Below are 24215 nucleotides of genomic sequence, written 5' to 3' on the forward strand. Positions count from 1 at the left end.
TCCAGAGAAAAAGAGGGGGTGCCCCACCGATCCCCCCACAGCAGCCATCCTCATGTGCCAAGGGCCCCCCAATACGAAAGGAGGAGGAGGAGGGGAGGCCCCGGGGGTGATGATGGACCCCCCAGGCCCAGCCCTGGCTTTGCCTCCCCCGCAGAGGGAGACCTGGACCCGGCAGATGGACTTCATCATGTCCTGCGTGGGCTTCGCCGTGGGGCTGGGCAACGTCTGGCGCTTCCCTTACCTCTGCTACAAGAACGGAGGAGGTGAGCAGCAGGAGGAGGACCCCCCACAGTGAGGGAGGGGGCTGGTCTTGGGGGAAGGGGATCCACGCGAGAAAGTGGGTCGTGCAAGGCAGGGGATCGGGCCACTGGGGAGCTGGGCTTGCAAGCAGGACCAGGGGGGGGGGGGGGCTGGGGGGGGGAGGGTGGTATTTGGGGGGCCTCCCCTCCTTGGAAGAGGGATCCAGGGATCAACCTTGTCCTGACCAGAGCAGATGGAGAGGGAGATCTGGAGGGGGCACTTGGGGGAGGATAAAGTGATATTGGGGGTCTTCCCTTCCTTGGAAGAGGGATCCAGGGTTCAGCCTGTTCCTGCCCAGACCAGGTGAAGGGTGAGGTGAGGTTTGGGGGTCTTCCCTTCCTTGGAAGAACAATCTAGAGTTCAATCTTGTCCTGCCCAGAGCAGATGAAGAGGGAGATCTGTGGAGTGGGGGGACTTTGGGGGGTGTCCTTCCCTCCTTGGAAGAGAGACCCAGGGTTCAGCCTGTTCCTTCCCAGACTGAGGAAAGGGTCTGTCAATGCCTCAACTTTGGGACCAGATGGGTAGGGTGACCCAGGTAGGGGGGCTTTGGGAATGGAGAGATACTTGGGGATCCCCTCCTTGGAAGAAAGATCCAGGGTTCAACCTGTTCCTGCCCAGGGGGAGGAAAGGGTTTGCCATGGCCTTCAGCTTTGAGACCAGATGGGTAGGGTGACACAAGTAGGAGGGATTGCAGATCCCCTCCTTGGAGAGAGTTCCTGGGATCTGCCCAGTGGGAAGGAAAGGCCTACCAGAGTGTTCAGCCTTCAGACCAGATGCTTGATAGCCCCCCTACCCAGATCACCTACCCTACTGTGATCTGGGTAGGGGGGCTTTGGGGGGATAGAGTGGCATTTGGGGGTGTTCCTCTCCTTGGAAGAACAAGCCAGTGTTCAACCTGTTCCTGCCCATTGGGAGGAAAAAGTCTGTCAAAGTGTTCAGCCTTGAGACCAGAGTGTTTTCTCAAAGATCTCTTCCTTTGAGATACCAACTCCTCAGCAATCCTGTTCTTCTGTTCAGGGACTCAATAAGAAAAAAGGCAATTCAAGATGCCTTGGAAGGGCTAAGACTCATCAGTTCCTATAAAACAGTGGTTCTCAACCTTCCTAATGCCACGACCCCTTAATACAGTTCCTCATGTTGTGGTGACCTCCAACCATAAAATTGTGGTGTCTCAGTTCCTAAGACCATCGGAAATATGTGTTTTCCTATGGTCTTAGGTGACCCCTGTGAAAGGGCCATTCAACCCCCAAAGGGGTCGCGCGACCCACAGGTTGGGATCCGCCGCTATAAAAGGAGCAGCACACAAAGAGCAGAGTCAAGGCATTGCACTACAGAATCCCTTTCAAAAAATGAAACCCTTACGTTGAATGTGCGCAAAAAGGCATGCCTCTGAACATGTTCATAGGTGCTTTAATAACAGCACATCCCAGCGCCATATGCCTCTGGGATTGAGGGAACAACTCAGTCTGTAGAGGCTGTGTGGGATTCCTGAGCAATGTTGACAGGACCTTACATTTGGGGAACAAAAGATGAGTGAGTCGAACCTCAAAGGAGGGATTTTTGCCAGGTTGATCATCCTGGAGGCAGCAGATGGAATCTCAAAAGTGAGATGCCAGGAAGACAGGAGTGCAAGTGTGTGTTGGATACTGCCATGTCTAACACTGCCTTAGGGTAAGGAAGATAGATGACAGAGACCTCAGTTGCCTCTTCCGGAGGGGAGGGTTAAGAAAGTGATTCTGTTTTAGAAGATCCACAAAATGCGTCTGGCCCTGGAATGAGATCTTGGTTTGCCCTGGTTGAAATCAAAGTGAGGGTGGAAGACAGAGGTGCAATTAGATACGGAAGATGAATCCTGCCTCAGCTGGAAATGCCCAAGGCCAGGGAAGGATACAACTTGTTGGCACGGTGCTGTCCTGAGTGTGTCGCCACCCCACACATCTGTTTGCTAGGCAAGGTACAAAGTGCAGCCTCTCCACCTTGCAGAACTTGCTGGTTGCTTACAGCAGAAAAAGAAGAAAGAGAAAGAATTGTAGCTTAAGCCATCAGTGGTAGTATAAAGCAACTGAGGCATGTGCCCAGTTAGGCATGGGCAGGAATGCCATCAGGGGGCAGTACTATCTCCAACAGCACTACTGGGCAGGACAGCAAGGAGTCAGCAGATGTTTCTTTTTGCCCAACATGATCACGAGTCCCCACCCTATCCCTATGTCAGTATGCCCTTCCCTTTCTGGCACACCAAGTTGTGCCATCCAGCCTCAGCCTATCCTTATCCTAGATGGGTGACAGTGTTTAGGACTTGTTTGCCTATCCCAGTGACTTCCACAGTTTGACTGACATGTGAGCCTGTAGCTGTGGACATATCTGTACTAGGCCTACTTAAGCTATGTTTGTGCCTGAGATTAAAAATAATAATAATAATATGGTTTTTCTATATATTGGTGTATACATACACATTCACTTTCATTGATAAATATAAGAGGCAGGGAAATTCTCTTGTGCTGCCAATCCTGTTGAATGGAGGTGGGCAAGCCTGTGGTCTTGTCCATAGTGAGCCAGAGCTGCAACCTGTGCCAGATCCCACCTGGCACCTCTTTTAAGGGCACCCAGAATCTCCTGTCTCCCCTTGACTTGCTGTAGGCAAATCTAGCTGTGAGGCAAATATAGGGTTGATTCCTCCAAAACAATAGAGTAGAAATGGCCAGGAGGCTTTGCTTTTCTCCTGCCTCCAAATTTTCTGTGTCAAATCCTGCCTTCTCCATTATTGTTTAAAGTGGTAGTTGCCCTCAAACAAGCACTGGATGGAAACTAAGCCCACTGGGAGAAGAATGACCTCTGTGGGGAACTTTGCAGGAGAGAATTGGCAGGCATAGGAAGGACTAAGCACTGCTTTCACCCATTCTCCATTCCTCCCATGTTAAAAAAAGAGCAATCCTATCCTCACATTCCCTGTTATATTGACAAATGGGGGGAAGGAATGCATGCTTCTGGAGGTAATGCCTTGCTTTGTGTTTTGGGGGTGGGAGCAGGGATTTGTTTATTTATTGCATTTATATCTCTCCTTTTCTTCAAAGAATTCAGGGCAGCATACATTGTAGATGGCTCTGACTCCTCTCCATTTTATCCTCATGGCACTCCAGTGCAGTAACCAGCCCAAGGTCACCCAAGGAGCTCCATAGTTAAATGGAGATATGACGCCAAGCCTCTCAAGGCCTCGTTTGACACTGCCACATTCCCCTGGTAACTTCTCCAGGACAGAGGTGCTTTTTATCTCTGAGTTTCATAAAAGCACAGACTTACTGATAAGCCCCCACCACCGCTAACACCGAAAAAAACCCCATCATTTAAGCTAATCATCTCCCAAACTGATGCCCTCGGGATATTTTGGGCTACTGCTTTCGTCATTCCCAGCCAACATGGCCAATGGCCGGAGATGATGGTGTATCCCCAAACATCTAGAGAGCATCAGGTTGTGGGAAAGCTCATTTAGGCTCCTTGAGGGGCTCTACAGACCTCCCCAAAGGGGCAACAGGATGCCGCCCCTTTCCTAGCCGGATCAGGTCTGCAGCAAACTCCAGCCCAGCCCTGATACAGCCTTTTGAGGGTGCAAAAAGGAGCCGCAAAAAGCGGCTTCTTTTTGCACCCTCAAAAGAGCAGCATGACTATATGGCACTCCTTCAGCACTGTGTCAACTGGACACAGCGCTGAAGGTGCACCATGATGCCACACGCCATGTGGAGCGGCATGCAGCATCATGGCACCCTGGGGACAGAGTCAGGGCGTGTGTCATCTGGACACAATGCCCTGACTCCATGCCCAGGCCAGCCTGTAAAGGGCCTAAGTCATTTAATTGTATATATGAAAGCAAACATCCCCTAGTGAGAGCCAAGGGTGTAATAGATGCAGCAACAGCTCCCTGAATCTGAAGAGAGCCTGAATAGACAAGAGCTGTCTGGCAGGCTGGCTTTCCTTAGCTAAATCTCAGTGGAGCTCCAATTGGTCATCCCACAGGCCTTGAGCTGATACAAAATACTTTGTGAGTGATCCACTAAATTAAAAAACAGTGGAAGGGAAAGGGAAACAAGTCATCAAGGCTTAAGCTGAGGTCCAGGACCTGTTTCTCCAAGCAGGGCTCACACCAAAGCAAAGGAAGTAGTTATGCTTATGGTACACTCTTTGCATGTCCAGGGGCACTGCCCACATGAAGCCTGATAGTTAGCCATCTCCCACCTTCACATGTATGTATATTTCTTGACTCCCAGAACAGAAGTCAAAGCTTTTCAGGCTACCTTTGAATTTCCTCTTGGCACATCTTCACTTAGAAATGAGGAGTGGGAAGCTAGCTCTGGAGTCACCTGCATCTCTGTGTTACAATGTGTGACACTGTCAGGATCTCACTGTGCCTCATGTTCCCACCATTGCTCCAGTCTTGATTCAGTGCCAATTGACTACGTAGGACAATGCCAATTTTGCCATCTCATTCTCCCTAAGGATTTCATGCTTTTCTCCTTATTGCCTTTTGGAGGTGAGAAGGACAATCAGAACTCAGACTGCAAGGTGAGGGTACTCTTCTGATTGCGACAATATGATTACACACACACACCGCCTGGGTGGCTGATAAATGGAGCAAGCCCTGCTGAGACCTCTATGAGACCTTTCCCCCTGCCAAGTACTATCTGCAATATTTTTTACAGAGCCAATGAAGTGTAGGATTTGAATTAGGAAAACTTGGGAACACAACTGCACTCAAACAGATGAAAAGTTACTTGGTGACCTTTTGCTAGTCACAGTCATTTTGTGTATATTTAGACAAGATGCTGCTTATGGGTTGGCAGTTTTCAGCAGAAAGTCTAAACCTTCATTTGTGTTTGTGAAGTCAGTGTTCCATAAGATATTTTCATGGGATTAATTTTAATAGCATGAACAGATTCCAGTCCTGGCTTTTACTTCTGAGAAAGAGAGAAGGGAGGAAGGAAACAAGGGGAAATATTGGGGTGTTGTTTTTTCTTCAAACTCGATTATGAAAAGGCAGTAGAATTTGGTTAACAGAATTAGGAAACATAAGGTTTCAGCCTTCAGCTATTTTGTGCAAGCACCTTCTGGATAGGATGAATTATTTCCCTTTTTACTGGAAGGATCTGGGATTTGTCCTTCTGGGATGTTTTGACACAACTTGTAGATCTTGTTATGCTAATAAAGTCTCATTAAATGGACTGAAGTTGAGCTAACACCCAAGGATTTGCCAAAACGTTGAATTTGGCAAGTGGCCTAGAGGCAGTGTGTGTTTGTCTAAGTGTACGAGAAGGGCACATGACCTATGCCACTAGATGCTTGGTTTTTGCTTTTTCCCCCCTGCTACTGTTCTAGACCCTGGGAAAAGAATGCATTTCTCTAGGCCCGTAAAGAAGAGAAAGAGAGCAAGAGCAAGAAATGGCACAAACAACCCTTAGCGTGGCCAATATATCTCTCTCAGTTCTCAGCCCTGACAGTGTGAGAGTTTAAACTGCTCTAATAACATTTTGAGGCTTATAGGAGCTCAGGAGGAGGGGGAAAATATGATCCAGGCAATCAAAAGAGCTGGATAGCAGCAGCAGTTAGGAAGGGAACCATAACTGTGCAGAAGGATGCAGAGAGTTCAGAAAAGGAGTGAGTTGGAATGATGGGTGTTGTCAGTGTTGGTTGGGGGTAGATTAGAGCTGAAATGGGAGATAAAGAGGCATTCATTGAAAGACCTCACTGGCCTGGAATAACTTTTTTCCTCCCAACTTGGCTGCACTTCCTAGAGAAAGTGGCTCGAAGCAAGAGGGTGTTGGCTTATGCCAAGGCACTACACGTTAAAACTAACCTGTTGTGATGTGTAGTCAGCCAGCACAAATTTTGATAAATTGCCACAGAATGGTGTAGGCCCAGGCTACAGCTTCTGGGGGCTAAACCAAAGGTGGAAGGTGCCTTTCATGCTGACTATGCTGATGTTCAGTTGGGCTGTGGGCTGGAGATTCCCTCTTTATGGCAACGAGGACAGAGAATCTGATGTGTGCAACAGTCTCTGTGTGGGCTCATTCATACGGGCCAAAAAAATGTTGCCACAATTTTCCAGCCACTGATTTGTATGCCTGAGCTCACTCATCCCCAGGACCAGAACTGGAGGACAGATTCTGCAGCGAGTCTATCACAAGGGGCCTGATGACGTCTGAGGGAATGGGTGACTCAGCCTCCCGCTGATTCTGATCCCCCAAAGGCACATCACTGACACACCACCAGCCCAGTCTGGCAAACCGGTGGTCTTTTAGGTGCAGCCATGTCCTTGAATAGGAAGTAAGAAATCAGCACCGGTTTTTCAGTTGGGAATACAGTATAGGGTCTTAGGAGACTCCCCTGCCCACTTTCCTGGCTATTGATTTCCATTTCTAGCTCACAAAGAGGACTAGGAAGTCTCTTCTTCCAGCTCTGGGCCACCTGGCAGATTTATTAGAGCATAAGTGTTTGTACACTGCAGTCCGCTTCCATGACAATTGTGAGATGCAATCCAAAATCTCAGGTGTAGACAGTGGGGAGATTGTGGATAGTGATATTTGGAGGGAGATTCAGTACAGAAAGTACTGACAGTGGCAGTTACAGCATGAATGCTGTCCATTCACAAAACCTTTGTTATGGATAGTGCAAACATTCTGGCACTAGGCAACCAGCCTTCTGAAGTTGTCCCCATGCAAATAGTTGTCACTTAGTGAAAACTCTTTGCATACAGAAGTGGATTTCTATCTCCTACTCTCATTCTTGTCTTTAATAGGTCACAGATCTGGTATGTAGAGGCAACACATGACATGTATTTATACTTGACACATATATTGGTGTCATAACTTTAATTGTCATTGCTTTCGCCAAAGAATCCTGGGACTTATTGCTGCAAGAGCAGGCTGAAAATGTCATTGGTTCTCCTTCACAAAACTACAGTTCCCAGAGCTCCCTGCAAAGGGAAGGGGAAGGAGAGAGATTAAGAATCATACTTCTGAACTACTTAACACTACCACCTGTAAAGTAAACATACCCATTATATTAGAACTGATAATTAAGAGAACCAGCAGCCAGATTGCTGAGGATTAAATCTCATTAGAATCCACATTTTCTATTCTGGAAGCCCTGCTCACTAATCCCAAGAGTGCAGAATTAGTTATGGTTATTCTTTGCAGTGAGCTCTACAGAGAGTTTGGAAAAGCTCCTTTTTTGGTTTATAGCTCTCAGAACTGCCACTGACCATGCTGGCTAGGGGATCCTGGGGTGTGTGTGTTTGTGTGTTTGTGTGTGTGTGTTCTTAATTAACTTTTTCAAAGTCTTGAAAAAACACTTTGAATATGCTCAGAGTCATCTTTGTCTTTCATTATTTCTTCACATATTCCAATAGTTGCTTCTGGCTAGGAAAGTGGGTTGGGAATTAACCACAAGAGACAGTGGACATCACTAAAGATAGCCAAGTGGGAGATGGCTCGATATGACTCATGGGGCACAATTGTGAACCTAAATAGCTCCTGTTTGTTTTTCCGATTTTTTTCTAACTTGGTGACAAAATGATTTTTTTTCTATCTTGGTGACTTTTGAAAATACATGCCAGCGTAGATTAATTCCAACTTAAGCTTAGTACTCATGAAGGTGGTACAATGAAACTGCACAACTGAAGAGGGGGGGTTGTTGTGGTTATTTCAAAGAACAAATTTGTTCATATTAAAACTCTGCATGTTGGGGAGAAAGCTAAGGCCTGGAACAGATGGGCCAAATGCGCCGTGATTGCACTGATACTAGGGTTAGGGACTGGGTACTAACCGCACGGTCCCTATCCCTAGCACGGCGTGAAGGTGGAGCAATGGTGCCATCATTTTGACATAAGCGATGCACAGCATCCACATGTCGCTTATGTCGTGTGTGCGCCAGTGGCACACTCGTGACATCACTCCAGCACCACAAAAAGAACTCAGAAACGCCATCCCTCCAGAGTTTAAATGGGTGCCTGTGGACCACCGTCTCTACTGCCCCAAGCTAGGACAATTCCCCCAACATGTGCTTTCTATGTGCAAACACTGAAAAGAAAGAAAAGTATTTCACCATGTGATGCCATACCTGTGGTCTGAAATGGTCCTAACCAGAGTTTTTCCACTGTAGTAAATACTAGGCTGCAGATAAAGCCCTGCACCCTGTTTGCAATCACCAGGTCCCATTGCATTCACTGGGTCTATCTCCCAAAGATGAACGGGTTCCCCAATCGCTGCCCTGTTAATCCCCATGGGAAAGATTTTACATCCCCAAGATTATCCTCTTAACCAGGGATTTGCAGGAAGAAGAGCAGGGCTCAGGCCTTCCCATAGTCCAGGGAGCTGTGATATTAATAGCATCCCTTGAGGTGATTCACACTAAGATCCACGTGCACACTGGGAACACACAGGGTTGTCAGTCATAGCCTCAGGGCTGGCGTGTCAGTGTGACAACGGTGACAAGAAAAGCTAAGGGCTGTTCAGGGAAGGAGGGGTTTAATATTGACAGAGGATGCCAGCCAAGCTGCAGATATTGTAGCCAATATGGCTAATGCCAAATACTGAGGGAATCTTTCTGGTCCTGGGAACAGAAAAGAGACTTAACAGAGATAAAGTTCAGAAGGACCTAGGCATATTTTTTTCTCTCTTAAATGCAGAGAAAACATTATGTTTTCTGCTTCTCCCCTTTCTAGCTCCCTAGCAGCTATCTCATACATCTGTCCTTGCTCTCCGTGTTTCACAGAGGTTTGCCTTGGAAACACTGTATCTCCAAACAGAGCCACCAGGATTCATCTCTGTTAAACAGAAAGGATTTGGAGGAGAGGGATTAAGAGGTGCGGCTTGTGCATATATTTTTATTCACCAAAAAACCTCAGGTATTAATATTGGCTGCATAATACAGTTTCTAGAGACTTTCAGGTTTCTGTATATAGAGTTATAGAATGATTGTAGGCCAAGGGTAATGAAGAATGTATTTCAAGGTGTGCTGGCCAAGGTAGTATCTCAGGGCCTGAACAGACAGGCCAAAATGAAGCTACTTCGGGTCATTTTGGAGGTATGCTGTTTAAATGACACACACATCTTAAAAAGCCAGAAGCTGTGCCAAAGCTGCGCTCCAGTCCTTAGGACTGGAGGGTGGCTTTGGACAGCTTCCAGCCTCTTAGGACACATACATCTTTAAACAGCATGCCTCCAAAGTGACTCGAAGCAGCTTTATTTTGGCCTCTCTGTTCGGGCCCTTAGTCTTCTAGTGCATTTGCTTCCAGTGGCCTGTACAGAATCTTACGTCCTTTTCAGTGAACAAAACAGGGACAAATTAAGAGAGTTTGTGTGAATCTCTGTATTTCCTACATGATATACAAGTCAGGAGTTCTTATGGCAGAATTCTGATCACTTTGGCAATTTAGTTATTTTTTTTTAATATTGGGGCTGGTATAGAAGTATAATGGGGCTCTTGCTTACTTTGTACTGCTCACCTGGCCACAGGTGTGTTCCTCATCCCTTACCTTCTTATTGCCCTCATTGGCGGGATTCCCATCTTCTTCCTGGAAATTTCCTTGGGGCAGTTCATGAAGGCCGGGAGCATCAACGTATGGAACATCGCACCGCTCTTTAAAGGTAAGAGACTCCCTTCCCTTGGGCCAAGTAGTTCCTTCTTTTTACACCCTCCTCTAGGAATGATTCCCAACAGGTTGCTGCCTGTGGCAAAAGTTTCGACTTGTCTTCTAAACTCCCTCTTCCCCTCCCTTAAAGTGACCTCCTTGGCATTTACCTCATTTTTGCAAAATGCTGTGCACTGAGTAGCAACACAAGCTGCCATTTTAATGTCCCATGACGCTCCAGAGCAGTACCTTTTGGCAAATTATTACAGATCTAGATGCCAACTGTTACTCACAGCACAAGGCTAAGAGCTGGCTTGTTTTGTTTTCAATGAAATCTTGGGGTAGATGTTGACATCGGGCCCTATTAAGTCACTGGGGCACCAGTTGCTGTACAAAATTTGCTGGATCCTGGCAGTGGTTCTGGTAGAAATTCCTGTTCACACTGGCATGGATGATTACGATTGATGGATATTGAAATGAATTTAGTATGCATCCTCCCTTCCCCTCACTCATATCTCCCCATTCACCTCTATATTTGAAAGGTCCTTCCATGAGTGTTACCTGGAGAACAGAAACTGAGCATCGTCTTCCTTTAGCTGTTGTTCACAGAATTCCTATTGAGAAGGGATGCAGAGCTGTGGTCTTTCAGATATTGGTAGACTTCAGCTTTCATCATCCTTTACCATTGGCTGTGCTGGCTAGGGCTGATGGGACTTGCAGTACAACAGGGACTGTCCAATTCCTTTCCCTACTGTTGAGGGCCAAAGATAGATGACATGCAGATGAAGTTGCTGTGGAGCAACTTCACTCCCAAAGTCTCTTTAAAAATATTAGGCTGCAGCCCAGGGCTGGGAATTGTGGACCCTCCAGATATTGCTGAACTACAGCTGCTAGGAGTCCTGGCCAACATAGCCAGTGGTGAAGAATGCTGGGAGTTATAGTTCAACAACATCTGGAAGGGCATAGGATTCCCACCCCTGATGTACAGTATCTGATTCCCTCTAGTCAAGTGATTCTAAATGTTTGGCCATGCAGTTTTTTGTTATTTGTTCCGGAAGCTACAGTCTGTATGGACAATGGTGTGGGTATGGGAATTGAAATCCAGAACAGCTAGAGGGCCAGGGGTTCAAAACTACTGCTCTCAGTGAGCTATTTGCTGTTCAACAGGCAGATAACCCTGCCTGTTACTGCTACTGGTAAATACTAGACTGCCATCCTCACTGCAAATTGATGCACAACATATAATTCTGATTTATAGACCGTGGGTTGGACAAGAATGAGTTCAAGGACTGATCATTATTATTATCAAGGTAGTAGCAAAATAATAAATTAAGCTGAGGCTACAATGTTAAAGAGAGATGCCAGGTAGTGAGGGTGAGTACAATGATATCCAGAGAAGAAGAGGAGTAGGTTAAAGGTAGACACCATGATTCTTGAGGAGCACAGCATGTCCGAATAGCTTTTGCAATTCCTTCCTAAAAATAATATAATTATCCAAATTTTCTTAATTTACATAATTTATACATTTGGAGTAGCCTAGTTTGGCCAGTGCAGAATTTACATTTTTGCAGAGAGTTTCTCAGGTATATAAAATTACTTTTCTCAGTGAAATATCTGGTAGCTGGGGCAGTACTGTACACTTTTCAAGAAAGGGCCTCTCATTATTCCTGGCTTCTCTCCTCATGTAATGCATATTCTCCAAACAGGACTGGGGTTTGCCTCCATGGTGATCGTCTTCTACTGCAACACCTACTACATCATGGTGCTTGCTTGGGGTTTCTATTACCTGGTGAAGTCTTTCACAGCCACCCTACCCTGGGCAACCTGCGGGAACGTGTGGAACTCCCCTGAGTGTGTCGAGATCTTCCGACATGAAGACTGTGCCAACGGCACTGCTAATGGCAACCTGACCTGCGATGAACTCTCTGACAAGAGATCACCCGTCATCGAATTTTGGGAGTGAGTCTTGGCACATTATATCATCCTGCCCTGCTCTAGCCATCTGAGTCTCCTAAGATGGATTGGGTTTTGGTGCCATCTTAACCAGCAAGATGGTTGAAAATGCCTTCTCCCACTTCCCTTCCACTCTGTGCTCATATTTCTTCTTCCGGATTGTAGGAATAAAGTACTGCGTCTGTCAGGAGGCCTGGAGTTCCCTGGAGCTATCAACTGGGAGGTGACCCTCTGCCTCATCGCTTGCTGGGTCCTTGTCTATTTCTGTGTCTGGAAGGGTGTCAAGTCCACAGGAAAGGTAGGAAGTTTGGGGGAGATAGCCTGGCTGGGCTAGGGAAGGGGAAATTTATTAGAATCTGAGGGAGAAACAGTGAGTGAATTCTGGTGGAGAACATGTAGGATGCCTAGGAAAGTGACTAATTCCTCAAAGTATTCCCTGTTCTCTTGAAAACTGCTTCCTTCCTGAAAACCCATTGCTCCTGGTTCCATGAAGGCTCTCACACCCATGGAGATGGTGTGATGCTTAAAGAATAGATGGAAAGATTTGCATGAATGTACTTGTTTGCTCCTCTTTTCCTCCAAGGAATTGGTCCTTCTCCCCATTGCCATCTTCACAATAACCCTGTGATTTAGGTTAGGATGAGAGGGATGGGCCAAAGTTCAGTCAAGTGAGATTGATGGCCATGTAGATCTTATCCCATCTTAGTCCCGTGGTTCTAACTGTTACACTGGATAGTTTTTAAGAATGAATAGAGATAGGAGCACAGATACAACTTAGGATAAAGGAGGAATAGAGATTGTGTGAGACGCGGATATGCAGACAAAACTGTATTTTAAAAATGAAAGCAAAGAGATGGTGCAGGTGATTGTGTGTAGATAATGTCTCTCTGGGGCTTGGAGGAATTGATGGAGATTTGTGGAAGGCCATGAGAAGCATATAGAGATGAACAAACCTTGGGCAAATCTCTAAAGTTGAGATAAAGCTGAGTGATGATTTGTGAGAGTGGAGTGACCATCACCCTGGCATCACTATGGAGCACCCTCAAGCCATCACTGTAGAGAACCCTCAAGCCTATGAACACAATGGTCTAGTAGCATGTTCAGTCCTAAGTATAAATTTGTATCATTTCAGTTAGGTCTGGTAGTGAGAAGGTAGGATGAAGACCAGTCATAGCTTTTTGTAGCTGGCATCAGCATTGTATAGCTCCACACCCCTGAAAAACCTGCAACTGAGGTTATAATTTATATAAGAGAAGACAGTTGGTGAAGTCCCATGTTGCTGAGAATGTTAAAGTTTAACACTGGTACATTGAGTTAGGCCTGGAAGTACATAATTCTCATTGGTATCCCTAATCTCACCCAAATGGTTTTAATAGGGAGGCCATTCATATCAAGAGAGCCAGTGTGGTGTAGTGGTTTGAGTGTTGGATTACAATTCTGGAAGACCAGGGTTTGATCACTGCTCAGCCATGGAAACCAGCTTGTTGACCCTGAACAAGACACATTCTCTCAGCCTCAGAGAGCCTCTGAACAAATCTTGCTAAGAAACCCATGGATAGAGTTTTCACCTTAGGGTCATCTTAAGTCAGAAATGACTTGAAGACACACAGCAACAATAAGAAGTAAACTGAAGTCTACGAAAGCTCAGGCTGCCAACTTTTCTTTCAGTTCGTCTCAAAGGTGCTACACAATCTCTCTGCATACTGATTCTACATTTTTGAATTCAATAATAATAGCCAGTCATTTCAAAGACACCAGTGTGTACAAATGTTGTCACCGTACATAGTACCTGGACATCCCTTGAATGCATTGGCTAGGGAATGGGCAAAGATGAGACAGGGCAGGCCCCAAACATGTTAGTGCCAGAAACAGAAAATCCAAAAGGCCATTCAAAAGAACGATGACACACTGGTGAGTTGGACAGGAGTGGGTGCTGTCTTTATGTCAGTCTGGATTCCATAGGAAAAATGTCTGAGTTTCAAATGAGACATGACACCCATAACCGCAACTGAGGTCTTGCCTTATCTATATAAAGCAGAGAAGAATCACAAAATACAGATAGGGCCTGTGGAAGGGTAGGCTGAATTCTTCCCCTGCCTGCATATTTTGCCCAAAACACAGTGTGCCCCAGCTGTCTTTTCCCCTCACCCTTCTTGTAGCAGGGCTTGCTTCCATTCTGGGAGCTCCATTGGGAGAAAATGCCAGCTGGGATTTAGCAGTTGTGAGGCAAAAATTTGTGGGCTGAATAGATTTTGGTTCTTTTCTTTCAACTGGTCATGCCCAATTTTATTTCACATGTATCCTAGTCTTCACTTGTAACAGAGATTTGAGAGAAATCCCACTTTTGACACATAGATCTTCTTCAGCCTTTTGGGGGCTTTAGTAGATTGTCATGTAATTCCTTTTTCCAAATTTGTTCCTGTTAATAGAAGTTCAGATCCACATCCTGAGGTAGATGCCTTGTGTTGCTTCAGTTGTTATTCCCACCTCACCCCTGTCTTGGTAAAGGGTGGCCACTTTCCCAAGTAAGGGTTTCACAGATAGAGGATCCCAAGTTCTTGTCAGATGAAGCCAACCCAACCCTTTCTCTGGCTGCATTCACACTGCAGAAATAATCCAGTCTGACACCATTTTAACTGCCATGGCTTAGTGCTATGGAATACTCGTCATTGTCAGAGAGCAGTTAAAGTGATTTCAAACTGGATTATTTCTGCAGTGCGGATGCAGCCTTTGCCAGCAAAGATGGTTCTGGGTAAAGACACTGCCATATTTGCCTAAGGCAAATCCTGAAGTTCTTTATCAAATGAAAATCTCCAAGGAATGTTTGAGAGCAGTTTTGATAAGACTAGGCACAGTCCTCCTCGGTGTAGTGGGTAAGAGTGAAGGAAAGTTTCTTCACAATCCTGACACAAAACACACAGGCAACACGAATATAGTTTTTTAATCATGCTATTCTGTGGGTGTCATCTAGAGCTATTGAAGCAGCTTCGCACATAGTGAGTAAGATTTGTACTTAGGCAGTGCTTCCTAATTTTCCCTGAAGAAAAATTCTGAAGATGTACATATAAGGATTCTTCCCTGTAAAGATTATAAAACAACCCTATAACACTAACCAAGTTTATCAATAGGGATTCAGCACACCCATGTCTGTAGCTCTGAAACTGTATACCCACCGAAAACTGCTTTAACCCAGCTCTGACCACTAGCCTGAATCCTGTGTACCCTGACTATTACTTTTTCTCCAGCATTGTCAGACTGAAAAAATGACATTGTGGTGGATTGACTATGAAGCAGAGAGCTTCCCTTTCACAGCCTTGCTGCCTGAGATCTTCCTAAATGGGGGTAGCAGGGATCAAACTTACATGCCCAAAACATGTCCCATTTTCTGCTGTGTGTTAAAGATCCTCCTTTGGCCACACAGTGAGGATATAAAATATTTCTTCCTACTCCTCCGCCCCATCCCACTTTCTTTTTTTTACACACACACACACACTTACTTCATTCCCCCCTCCAGACACCCAGCGCCTGCTTCTCTGTTTCCTGTGCATGGCAAATGGATTTGAAATCCCACCCGTCAGCAAGTTCCATGCCTGAGAGAGTCTGACATTTCTTGCCAGACAACAGCTGGAGGTGGGGGGCAGGAGCCTCAGGGCCTCAGCAGGCAGACACACACATGGCTCCACTTTTGCTTCCCACACTTGGCCACTTGTGTTCACGTGGCTTGGGTGAGGAGAGGTTGCCAAGATCAGGCCGTTTGATGGACAGATGCCTCTCCAGACCTGTGCTCTTATTTATTTATTTATGTTCCTTGGGAGTGGAGACTCAGAAGTAGGGTATCCTTATGGAAAAGAGGGTAGGACCTCTGCATGACAAGATATGTCAGCTGAAATTCTGAAACTGTGCAAGGTACAGGGCCTCTGTCCTCTTATTAGGCTACCCTAAGAAGTTCTCAGAGATCCCAGATAAGATCCAGAGGGAAGGCAGAGCATTCAGAGCCTTGGTCCCTTTGTTGTTATTGTTAGCTGCCTTTGAATTGATCTCGACTCATGGTGACCCTGTGAATGAGATGTCTCCAAGCCCCCTATCCTCTACCTCTCTCCTCAAGTCCTGTAAATTCATTCCTGAGACCTCCTTAATAGAGTACATCCATCTGGCATGGGTTCTTCCTCTCTTTCTCCTGCCCTTTACCTTCTCCAGCATCATTGTCTTTTCTAATGAGTCCTGTCTTCTCGTGATGTGGCCAAAGTACAACAGCCTCAGTTTAGTCATTTTGGCTTCTACGGAGAGTTTAGGCTTGATCTGTTCTAGGACCCATTTGTTTGTCTTTTTTAGCCATCCACAGTATCCTCAGCACTCTTCTCCAGCACCACATCTCAAATGATATTCTTCCTATTTGCTTTCTTCGCTGTCCAATTCTCACATCCATTCATGGTAATAGGGAATACAATAGCTTGTCCCTTTAAGTGATTCTTATAATGCCAGTTGGGAGAAAGCTGTTCAAAGTGATGTCTAAGCACTTTGGCAGGGAAGAAAATATTGATCATCTGCAGGCTTATTAATCTATTGGAAGCAAATGAGAGGAAAGCCAGCTCCTTGAAGTGTGTGTGTCTGTGTGTTATGTATGTGTGTACACACAGAGAGAAAGAGAGCATTTCCATCTATAACAAAGGCTGCTTTGTAAACCTGATTTCAGTCAGTGCCCCAGCAGTCCATTGAGGTCATGAATATTTAGGACCGCCAAGTTGGCATCTCAGAGAGGGCATCTGTAGCTTTAAATTCTGTGGTGCAGCAGGAGATGAGTCAGCTGCTCTTTGTCAAGTACCACCTTTTCTGCCCCCCTCCAATTCTGCTATAATGGGCTGAATGACAGGTATGCCATGCAGCAAATGCAGGGCAGAGGGCCCAGGTTGATGCTGACTGTGGAACAAAATGGAGAGGGGTGGTACAAGGGTGCCCGGGCTTCCTTCCCTTGCAAATCTTAGAGCATGTAAGATTTTTGACAAGTAGGCCCTTTCATTCCATATTGGTGTGCGTATGTCTTCATCTCAGGGCTGGAGCATGACATTTGGCTACCTGGGGCAGAACAGCAAATTGTGCCACCCACCCCTTTCCAAAGTCATTGTGCATAGTTCCTTAGGCCAGCCAAGTTATTCTGACACCAAGGGGGGGGGGATCACCCTCCTCCTTATATGTTTCCTCAGCAATAAAATAATAACAGTTATGAGGATAAGAAGTTAAAACAACAGCTTACTGTCCTTTCATGGCACCTGGAATCAAGGTGTCTATGTTGATCACATCACTTTGCCTAGCTCTGCTTTCCCATCCGTTCTGCTCTGTGATTTTTATTTTTATTTTTTAAAATTTCTCTTCAGGCTTTAATGTCAACGAATCAATGTTTCTCAAACAATTCAATGTGAAATGCGCTAACGCTGACATTTTCAAGCTCCAACCAGGATCTGAAGCTAATGAATTTTTGAGGCAGCACATGTAGTTCAGTGGTAGTTGGCAGTTTCCATGGTGTGTGTGTGTGTGTGTGTGTGTATGTGTAAGAGAGACACAAGAGAGGAAAAAATATGTCCTGGGTTTTATTCCGGACATTAAAGGACTTATCCAGAGTGTGAGGGGACAGATAGGATCCAGAACTTTCAATTGCTCCATTAAAGTGTGGAATAAAACCCTGAGCAGAGCCACTGCACTGCTGGCTGCTCTTGGAGAGGACTTAGTGGGAACTTCCAGAAGTCACCCAACATAGCATCAGTTGCTCTCTCCTTACAGAACTGAGAAATTCCACATTAAAGTATGCAACAATTTCCTGCTTTGTAGTCAGTGACTGCACTGTTTGTCCCTTGCTTTCCTAAAAGTTGCAACCTAGTTCCCTGACCCCTAATGAAGGTCACCACTCCCCCCTCCACTTAATTTTTGTATTGGTCTTTCTTCTGAACTTTTCACATCAATGCCTTTCCTGACAGGTGGAAATTCTGCTGCTGAGATTTTTCCCGGCACACATGGTGGGGTGGGGTGGGGATTTCATATCTTTTGCATGTCTGCATATCACGTTGTTGCTCAAGATGTGGAAATGTAGAGGTCCTCTCCAAAGAAGGGCATTGATATGATATCCCTGTTAAAATATTTGAAGAGGTGTCATACTGAGGATGGAGCAAGTTTGTTTTCTGCTGCTCCAGAGAACAGGACATGGAGCAATGGATGCAAACTATAAGAGAAGAGATTCCACCTAAACATTAGGAAGAACTTCCTGACATTCAGAGCTGTTCAACAGTGGAACACGCTCCCTCTAAGTGTGGTGGAGTTTCCTTCTTTGAGGTTCTTTAAACAGAGACTGGATGGCCATCTCTTGGGAGTGCTTTGGTTGTGAGTTCCTGCATGGCAGGAGGGGTTGGACTGGATCGCCCTTCTAATTCTATGATTCTGTTACTTCACTTCGCTACTGTTTTTAAAAGAAAAGTTGGAAGATGCATTTATTCTTTTCTGCATATGCATATGAGCAATGGCTGGCTTTAAATCAGTGTTCTAGATTGATGGTTCAATTTGTAATGGCTGTGTTTAACGTGTTTTAAAATTTTATGTATGCTGCCATGTGAAAGTGGTGTGCCTAGGAAGATAGATGATTAATATTTAGAAAAATAAATAATTCCTGCCCCCTCTCAACCAGTAATAATTTGTGCACCTTTTCTTTCGAAGTGATGGATTGTATACACTTTCCTAAACATTGCCTAGCTTTTGATTACTCTTCTTGAGAATAAATTTCCAGTCCACTGCCCTCCCCCCTGGCACTGCTTCTGCTTTTCCAAAACTGAGCAGAGAGAATATTAACCAGGTCTTTCCCACACGATCTGAGGAAGTAGACGCCATCAGTAACAGAGTTGCTTGCAATAAGTTAGTTTTTGTGGTGGGAACAAGGCCACAACAAAGGCACCTTTCAAAAGAAGTGTAACAAGTGAGAACAAAATCGCAGCCTTGGTGGTGTGGTGAGGCCTATGTTCCATTTTCTGGAGTTACTTTGACAGGCATTTTTTAGAGATAGGGACATTTCAACTGTTATGTCAATGTGTTTATTCATCTTAAGGTGCCCACTGCCAGCTCAAAAGCCAAAAACAATAAAGAGTGCAATGAGCAAATGATCCTGCTTCAAAAATACAAATAAATGAGTAATGATTATGAATTAAATGGCTAAACATTAGGACAAACAGTGATGACAAATTGCATCTCCAAAGAAACTCTTTATCACCCTTTCCCCTTTTCCCTCTTTCAACACAGATTGTCTACTTCACTGCTACATTCCCTTACGTGGTGCTCATCATATTGCTTATTCGAGGGGTGATGCTGCCTGGAGCTCTGGATGGGATCATCTACTATCTCAAACCAGACTGGTCCAAACTGGCCACCCCTCAGGTAAGTGGCAGGCCTGGCAGAGAGCGGGGCCGGGTGGAGCTGAAGTAGGGTTGCCAACTTAGTAACTGTCTTCTGAAGCTGTAACAGCACTTTGGTATGTAGAAATCAATAGAGCACACCAACAATGCAGTGCCATAAATATATTTTTAGCCTCACCTCTCAAAAAAAGTCCCCAAAGAAACAGACCTAGATTCAGATACAAAGATGCTGATGATATGAATCCCACAATGTTAGGAGTGCATAGTTCAGTGTTATTAGGGGGAAATTGTTAACTAGCTTGTTCCAAAGGCACCACTCACTTTATCAGAAAACCCTTTCTTTATTCATGGTTGTCCTGAAGATTTTTAGTGTCTGAAAATCTAATATGACAGGGCTTGGTGGATCTCTTTTAAGAATGCTGGGTTTTATGTTTGTCCTAGTAATAATAGAGGTTCTTTTCAGAGCTTAGCAGCATTACTTAGAAAGGGGGTCCACAACTGCTTTGACCAGGAGCTGTGCTGATTAGGGGCTTATCGGCAGTGTTGCCAACAAGCCTCGAATATACCTCCAGAATGTTTTACCAAAATCCCCAGAATTCCTCAATATTTATCAGAATATTCAGTCAAAATCACTGCAAAGAAATTAATTAAATTCCTCGGATTCCAGGGAATTCCCCGGCAATGGGCAGCGCCACTTATGGGTCCAAAAAGAAAAGATAAACCATTCAAGCTGTTGTTTATTGTTTGTGTTTCACCCTGTGAGAGTTGCATGTCCTGAAAGGTGTTATAGAAATCTGATAGCAAATAACAACATGCTGTAAGCAACACCTGAAGCTTTTCACAGTGGGGACATATATCTCCCCCAACCTTAATTGATGCAGTGCTGAGTGATCCAGGTTGAAAAGTTGGCAACTCTGTTCAGGAGGGGCTTGGAGCCAGGACTCCGGGTTTTCTCCCCGATCCATACCTCAATCTCTCTCTCTTTCTCTCTTTCTCTTTCTTTTTCCCCTCTCAGGTGTGGATCGATGCCGGGACCCAAATCTTTTTCTCGTATGCCATAGGACTGGGGGCACTCACTGCCCTGGGCAGCTATAACCGGTTCAACAACAATTGCTATAAGTGAGAGCCCATTTCCTATGCAGCCATCAGAGGGCAAACCGACAGGGCATAGGAGGACTGATGCCATGCCCTGAAGGATTGCCATCATTGTCCCCACTCTTTGGTCCTGCAAGGCTCCTACCCATTTGATAACAGCATGGCACTTAGAAATTCAACAGGCAAAGCATCATCACTCGTTGACTCCAAGCTAGGAAGAGCTGGGCCTGTTGAACTGTGATGGGTCCTTCAGACATTAGCAAGAGTGGAGTTTCTCCGTGCCATGCACAAGGTGTCACCTGCTGTTTTCTGCACATCAAAGCGCTGTTAAAAGCGGAAGAACCAGCTCTTGTTTATTACTTGGTTGTTTTTTGTCCAGTTGGCAATCCAAGTTGACCGACTTGTCCAGTGTGCAGGACGGCTTTCTTCAGGAACCCATAAAGAAGGGCAGGGCAGAGTAGGGCAAGGAGGGGAAAACAATCACTTTCACATTCCCTTCCTTCTTGCTGCCTGTTTTCTCACACCCTGTTGAAACCTTAGCTATGAGTTAAAAGAGAAGATGACCAAAGTGTATCAATGCAGGGAGTAAACAGAAAGTAGATCTGCATCTACTGGCAGTTATCTGGAGGATTAGTAAAAGTAGACCAAGGACTTCTGACTCCCGCTGTTTTTAACAGTAGTGGCAACTAAATAATTATTTTTCTTGGATCCAGAAAACATACCCAGTGGTAGTTGTGTTGGCTGTGTAACAAATTATGATAACAGCAATTCCACAAAAGAGCAAAATCCACAAAACAGCAGTTTTTAACATTTTTGCCTGTTGAAGAAGCTAGTGAAGTTTTGAAAGGTTGCAACATGTATTTTTTGCTTTTCATTTGGCCCAAAAAGCTATCACTGTTTTGTGAATTTTGGATGTTATTGTCTCTTCCTTGAAATTATAATTCTGGCATAAATAAAGCTTAGGGTAACCAGGATTTTGAAGTGAAAAACTGCGAGTTCCATTCAGTTGTTACTCAAAGTGCTGGGCTCAGCATTTTAAATTCTTAATATAAATGTTTTTGCACTATGTTGGTGGTTTTGGAGATTCTGTTACAAAAAAGTGGATTTCACTGGAACCTATCCACCGGTGATCTGAAGGAGGGCCACATATTCAGTTGTAAAATTTCAGTATTTATTCATTTTTAGTAGTTTTTAGTCATTTTTATAGTCAATTTTAAGAACTGAAGAAGTTCCAATGTGTTCAAGAACAACTAGTACATGGAAATTGGAGAGAAAAGGCAATTTCCGCCTGATGTCTTCTCCCCCCAACTGAATAAATTGAGTACAAACTAATTTTGCACTTTGAACTCAGTTTGCAGTAGCTGAAAATGCATCCTAGACTGATTACAAAGACCAGAAATTGCAGTGTTTCATTTGTATTCTTTCTGATTTTATTTTGGAGTTTCATACGTTTTTTCTTTATCCGTGAATATTTTCTGTCAGCTCCCAGTATCATCAGAGACTTTTTATACCAGCTCCCCATGTCAGTTTATTTTAACCCAGTAAAAGATCAAAAATAAAAGCAATAAAGTCTGAGACTTTTCAGTCCATCTGGATGAGCCTAGAGTTTATATTTCAACTACTGCAAAGGTCCACAATCTGTGCTGAATTTAGTAGTCAACTTTTACTTTTTTTACTAGTAGCACACCTGTACATTTCAGTTCCAGCACAATCCCATAGTATCTGTAACAGTAAGATCATGCCTAGACCAGTTGGATCCTATAATAAAAGGAATAAGTTTTTTTAAAACAAAATAATTTTATTTGTTTGTTTGTCAATAGAATTATGGAATGATTGTTGTGTGCAGTGACAAGCATAGAAATGTCTCACAGGTTTTACTACAGTGGGGTGCTTTAAGAGCAAAGATGGAAACCTACTGGGCACAAGGCTTCCAGAGCGGACCCTTTGCCACCGACTACATGACTATTAAACTTCATGTCATGGCTGAACTTTGGTGACAGCTGCTGAATTTACCAATATCACAGTTGCTACCAAAATCCAGCAGAAACTGTGGCAGCTCTCTATGATGCAGGAGTGGACAGAGCTACACTACTGAATCCTGCAATTTTGCAGGCAGCTGAGCCATCTTCCATCCTGAAGCAACACTAACAGAAGGAAAGAGAGAAGTCTGTGGCATAGATGGTGAGGATAAGGGCAGTGAGGGCTACAAGAGAGAAATGGGTTGCCAAACTCCCCATAGCTGTGTGTTTCCCTCTCATGCTCTGGAGTGATCCTGGCAGTAAATCAGTTTGGGGCCAGTAGAATTTTTTTCAATCCCAAAGAAATTTGAGACAGAGAGACATCCTTTGTGTTAAATGGTAGGAAAGCTTTGCCTGCTCACCCAGATATGTTGAGTTACTATCCCCAGCACTTCATACCTTTGGCCTTTTGGCTGAGGCTTCTGGAATCTAATATATCCAACAAGGATAAAGGATCTACTCTCTTGATTTACTTGGTTTTACTGAGGTAGATTAAGACTACCCATCAGCTGAACCAACATCTCCATTGAACCAAAAACAGTTTACTCAGATGTAGGATACTGACCAATTATTATTCACTACTATGAAATATTCCAACTGATGGAAGATATAGGCAGTATCCTTTGCATGTTTAAATGCTGAGTGAGCATATGTAGGACCAAACTGATAGTGAAAAGGAAACAGAAGGAAAGATGCTTGAATAAAAAATCTTTTGACCATACCAGGACTGAATGATTACCTTATCTCTTCACTCCCAAGCTTCGTCACGTGTTTTATGGATTCAATAAAGAGGAGATGCTACAAATCCATTAACTATTTTCTCAGTTCTCTTGTAAAAGGAATGATGGGCAAGCAACTTGTTCCATTTTCAAGGTCCATTCTGCCTCTGAACTTCCTCTGGCCAGGCTGGGCTAAGCAATACAGCTCCAAACTCTATAACATGGACACACTGAACACTTGCAGGTCCCTCTGCTTGAGCTTTCCTGCACTTCCACTTGTAGCTCAGTGCACAACATACTCATCCTTCTAGATGGTGTTGGACTGCAGATCCCAGCAGCCCTAGCCAGCACAGCATATAGGGTTGCAGCTGGAAAACATTTAAAGCCCCACAAATTACCCACGTCTGTCCTAATGTGACTTCTGCTTGCACACACTTGCATGCATGCAGTATGAAATGTTCTACACACCTTTCCAGATCTCGGGCTTTCTTGTGCTGAGCTCAATAGCAAAACTTTTCTTTCGGCCCACACTAAGACTTACAAGCACAATGCAAAATACACATGGCAAAAGTCCCAATCCTCTTGCCTTCACCTCCCTGCTTCCTCTTTCTGTTGATGGCTCTTCCGCTTGCCACCAAGCCATGCCAATGCATGTGTGCCCAGAGCAAAATGCCTCCACTTCTTGTCTCTTCATTAGCAGCCTGATCCCATGCAGTATTAGGCATGCTTAATCCTGATTATGCCCAGGGTCATCTGCTTTTGTACAATGTTGAACTGCAGACTGCATAATACACTGTCATCAGGTTCTAGCATTGTCGTCATACCTGCCAGTGTAAAATGGATGCCCTCAGCTGGCAAGATGCCAAACACATGGGCTGGTGTCAGTCCATTGGGTGAGCAATGCATTACTTGTGTAATCTGCATTTCCTCTCCATTGTTGACCAAATAAGAAGCTTAAAAAATAACTAGTTACCATCATAGCACCAAGATCCTTCTAAAGTAGTTAGGTGCATTTTAACTGTGGTTTTTGAACACTAGGTCTTTCCTTTCCCATGCCTCAAATTAAATAGAATAGCTACTATTTAGTTACTGTCTTAAAAATCTGAATCAGAGAATAGAATCA

The 24215-nt window shown here is 44.7% G+C and overlaps 1 protein-coding gene across 4 annotated transcripts in view; it reads left to right on the plus strand.

Moving 5' to 3' along the window:
* The first annotated feature begins 6 nt into the window (after positions 1-6).
* SLC6A8 (solute carrier family 6 member 8) overlaps positions 7-24215 on the plus strand; it is a 47659-nt gene continuing 23450 nt past the window's right edge. For 3 of the 4 annotated variants that reach the window (XR_006102366.1, XR_006102367.1, XM_042453835.1), the window contains exons 1-6: positions 7-263; positions 9804-9935; positions 11626-11878; positions 12038-12170; positions 19148-19282; positions 20276-20379. Coding sequence is in view for 2 of the 4 variants with exons in the window: in XM_042453835.1 (XP_042309769.1) it covers positions 53-263; positions 9804-9935; positions 11626-11878; positions 12038-12170; positions 19148-19282; positions 20276-20379 (968 nt within the window). In the remaining 2 variants the exon portion in view is untranslated. The remainder of the gene's footprint in view (positions 264-9803; positions 9936-11625; positions 11879-12037; positions 12171-19147; positions 19283-20275; positions 20380-24215) is intronic. The other variant, XM_042453836.1, reaches the window with a different exon arrangement.

This window comes from Sceloporus undulatus, chromosome 2 (genome assembly GCF_019175285.1).
Source record: "Sceloporus undulatus isolate JIND9_A2432 ecotype Alabama chromosome 2, SceUnd_v1.1, whole genome shotgun sequence".
NCBI lineage: Eukaryota > Metazoa > Chordata > Lepidosauria > Squamata > Phrynosomatidae > Sceloporus > Sceloporus undulatus.